Below are 4,316 nucleotides of genomic sequence, written 5' to 3'. Positions count from 1 at the left end.
CACCACGTGGACGACATGTGGGCGGCAACACGATACAGACAATTTGCCCGTTATCACATATTTACAAACAAATTAGTCACTCCAAAATGTTACATACTAGTTCGTTTTTAGATTCTCCACCATGTAGTAGATTACGGCATGACGATTGGGGAATACATCGAAATAACTCGGTCTAAGCTTGGCAGTGAGAGATCAAACAACCATTTTCTTTCCTTTGCCAACTTTTACTCATTCGGAACACCTCGGCCGATTCTCTACGGTCATCTAACCTCGGATGTATCACGGTATTTGATATGTATAAACGCCGTGCATTTGTGATGCGGTCGCCGTATCACTCATTATGGATGAGTCTCCGCTGTGCATATAGATCTCCAAAATGGCGTCATTCGAACAGTGTTTAAGTATTTTCTCGATAATTGTCCTTTATTTAAAGAAAACAATATCACTTTGAAGGAGAAACAGATTGAAACGTTGCGAGCATTATACGAAGATCATGACTGTGTATCGGTATTACCCACAGGCTACGGCAAAAGTGTGATATTTCAGCTGTTACCGTGGTTTTGTCAGCTGAAAATGGAGAAACGGAAACCAATGAGCGTGATAGTCGTGTCCCCGCTGAATTCCCTAATCCAGGACCAAGTCATTACAATGAGGAAGAAGGGATTTACTGCTTGCAGTTTGAACTTCACTGGTATGTGTCAGTTATATTGTATGCTTTATGTATTGTATGTTTGGATCCCCTCATGTCTGTTATAGATCTGGTCAAAGTATGGAAAGAAATCGTTAACGTTGTAGGTTTAAATTTGTAACACCGGGGAATCGATCATACATCTTTAGATACATTTTACGATGCAAGTAAAAGCACATAATTAAGACAGCCAACCATAAAAAAAATTTATAATAGTCATTTAAAACACAAAAACAGGTGCACGTGTGACTGTCACAATTGCAACTACAAATGTTTGAAATACATATCAGCCCTTTCATACACATGATACAGTGATAAGTTATGTCCCTGTGTCCAGTTTAGCCCCTCCCACTGATGGTCTGGCTTTGTTGGTTTGGCTAGATATGTATCTCTGTAAAGTAGAATGCTTTAATTGTCAATTTCATTCGTATTTAAAAACAACCAAATTTAAAATGTCATGTACCAAAATGCAAGATGAATATTGAATAATACTCTTTCCCGTAACATGTATGGTACCTTTCATTTTTCATTGCTTTGACAATTGTTATCAGCTCACCAGTACTTTTTCCTTTTTCAAACTTACATAACCCAAACCAACTGAAACCACCAGTAGGCATGACATAACCTATTGTTCTGACTAGTGTGAAATCAGCCTGAATAACCCATCTCTGTTTCACATTTCACAGGTACTCATGGCTCAACTTATACAGATGCGGATTGCGAGAACGATGAGGAACAGGATCATGAATATGTTGAAATTGATGTTCCATTTGAGCAACTGGAGAGAGGAGACTTTTGCATAATTTATTGTCATCCAGAGTCGACTTCTTAGGTCTCAACTGTACCAAGAGATCATTTGTGCAGTAGTCATAGATGAAGTCCATATGGTTTCAGAATGGTATGTATAAATACACATTTGCAAAAAAAAAATTAAATCAGCATTAGGGCAATGTTGCAAAATAAAATGAGGTAGAATTCATATTTTAGTGTATAATCAGTCCTTATTGAAAAAGAAATCAAGTTGCAATAACCAGTCTTTGCCTTCAACAATATATTTTTTAAGAAAATGGTAAATTTTGATAATTTGTATTATAATTAAAATTGTTATAATTTCATTGGTGTCGGATTGAATTAAAACTTTGCAGGGTTATTGATATCATCACATTAATGAATATCTAATCATAGCCCGTTTTTGGGAAATTTATCGACAAAGCATGCGCAGGAAAGAGGCGACAAACAATTACGAATTAATCTTGTTCTATATTTGTTAATGTCAACCGCAATTAATCTTTTTTTTCCTTTTTTTTTTTAAGGGGAGAAGAATTCCGTCCTGCATTCCAGAAGCTTGGGGAGTTAATGTGCATTCTAGAGAAAGCTTTGCATTTAATTCTCACAGCAACTGCTACACCGAAATCAATTGCAAGTCTATCTAAACAGCTGAATTTGAAAAATCCACTTGTTATCAGTGAGAATGTGGACCGTCCAAAGATATTTATAGACATTAGAACCAGATTGCCAAACTTTCATAAATTTGACAAATTTGATGACTTGATACAACCAGTGGCAACAGAATTGCTGGAAAAAGGAGTTCATTTTCCAGTAACCATAATGTATGTGGAAAGTTTGGAAGCATTGTCCTATTTTTATCAGTTTCTTTCGTATAAACTTAAGGGTGCCAGCTATGATGGTGAGGAAATTCCACAGAATAGAATATATGTCCAATACCACAAAGATTATGCAGAGTCCATGAAGAAAATCACTATTCAAGAACTGGCTAAAGAAACCCCTAAAGTCAGATTAGTTTTGGCAACTGTTGCACTGGGAATGGGGCTTAATGCTCCAAGTGTTTCACGTATCATTCATTGCAGGAGCCCAACAACACTGGAGAAATACCTACAAGAAATCGGTCGTGCTGGACGTGTTGGACAACCGTCAGTGGCAATTCTTTACTACAAGAAAAATTATATTGCAAAAAACAGAATCGGTATGACGGAAGAAATGAGAAAGTTTTGTGAAAGTGAAACATGTTATAGAATTATTCTTGTGAATTACTTTGGATTTGAAAGTGTTGTTTTTTCAGGACCAAAGGAACATTGTTGCTCCATTTGTGGCAGAAAATGACTCATCGTTACTGACTGTATATATGATTTCTCCCGTCAAGTGTAATTTTAAGCAACTCGCTGCATCTAGTGACATACACATCATTCTTGTGGATTCTGTTGCTGTATAAAGTAGATTCTTAAGACAATTGTTCACAGGGATTATATTTAATGCCAGGTATAGTGACACTCTCACTATGTCATGATCACTTTTGCAGAGATTATTTCCTGTGAGAAACCATTCAATAACACTGTCACAATAACACCAGTTTCATTTGTTTGATCTGATGGATATAAACTGCCCGATCACCAATTGTTAGGAGATCTGGAATCACTGAATTTTGTTTGTGGTCAAGATACTTCAGTTATTACACATTTCAATTTAAATTCACTTTAGATTCTTTTACTCTGTACAGTAGACATACCAAACAAATACCTGAATATCTTTTATGGGCAGGAAACATTGTTTATTCACCCCAATAGAGCTGAATTTACACATTGTTTGGAATGAACTTATTTTCATAAAATGATAATGTACGTTTCAGTTGTGGCTAAACTTTTTTACTCAAATTTGGCTAAAGTTTTAACTTGGGGCACCGATAGGGGACATGTATTGGTCTAGCAATACTCACAGAATGCTTGTTTTATTTAGCTTGGTATTTACCCATGTATGACTAATTATTATGTAAAATCATTCTGTCATATTTATGTTTTGACATCTTGCAATTGCATGTCCTTTGAAAAGGGCAAGAATACAGAATCACTGGCAATCTGAAAATGGTGTTTGTTTTTTTTTTGTTTTTAAATAATTGATTATTAAAATTTATAATCAATCATTAACCTTTGTAATTGATTTAAAACAATTTTGAAACAATTTATATTAACTTATATTAAACACGCTTGTTGGCCTGGATGGAAGCGCACGAAAGGTCTTACTGTGGGAGGAAACCATTATAGTACCTGAAGAAAACCCATGTGGTCGGACAGGTGACCTCATACCTTTCCACATCCGATAGGGGGAATCGAACCCCGGCCGCCTAGGTGAAAGGCAAGTGCATGTGTTACCAATGTGCCACCTGAACACCCCCCATTGGTTCAGCAGGATTAACTTATTGATTATAATCAATAATCATACCAACACTAATGATTGGTGAAACTCACAGTGTGATATATATGGCTAACAACAATACAAAAGAATATGTGGACAGGAGACTCTTGTCTACTACCTGATACAGACGACTCAATTGCACCAATGCAACATCGTTACACAAAAGTTATTATAAATATAACTTAATAAGGAAAAATCAGACTATAGTTAAAATCTTTGTCACTTATTTATTGCTAATGAGTCCACATATGACAATTTATTTGATTACTGTGTATATAGTATCATTGGTGGCATTTGATAATGATTTCCTAGATCAACAGTATTCAGGCAGTTACATAATGCAAACAGTTGATATTTTGAACAATTAATTACTTTGAATTAATTGAATGATAATGAAATCCCTGTGAATATTTAGGATTCT

The 4,316-nt window shown here is 35.5% G+C and overlaps 1 protein-coding gene across 1 annotated transcript; it reads left to right on the top strand.

The window, feature by feature from the left end:
* The first annotated feature begins 255 nt into the window (after window positions 1-255).
* Window positions 256-3,565, top strand: LOC117326829 (ATP-dependent DNA helicase RecQ-like). The gene is made up of 3 exons (XM_033883593.1): window positions 256-691; window positions 1,375-1,586; window positions 2,002-3,565. Exons 2-3 carry the CDS (start codon window positions 1,573-1,575, stop codon window positions 2,807-2,809), a joined length of 822 nt encoding a protein of 273 aa, XP_033739484.1. The 5' UTR covers window positions 256-691; window positions 1,375-1,572; the 3' UTR covers window positions 2,810-3,565.
* Window positions 3,566-4,316: the final 751 nt, after the last annotated feature.

Source organism: Pecten maximus, chromosome 5, assembly GCF_902652985.1.
Source record: "Pecten maximus chromosome 5, xPecMax1.1, whole genome shotgun sequence".
NCBI lineage: Eukaryota > Metazoa > Mollusca > Bivalvia > Pectinida > Pectinidae > Pecten > Pecten maximus.
Note: the sequence above shows the minus strand (reverse complement) of the source record. Positions and strands in the feature narration are given on the sequence as shown.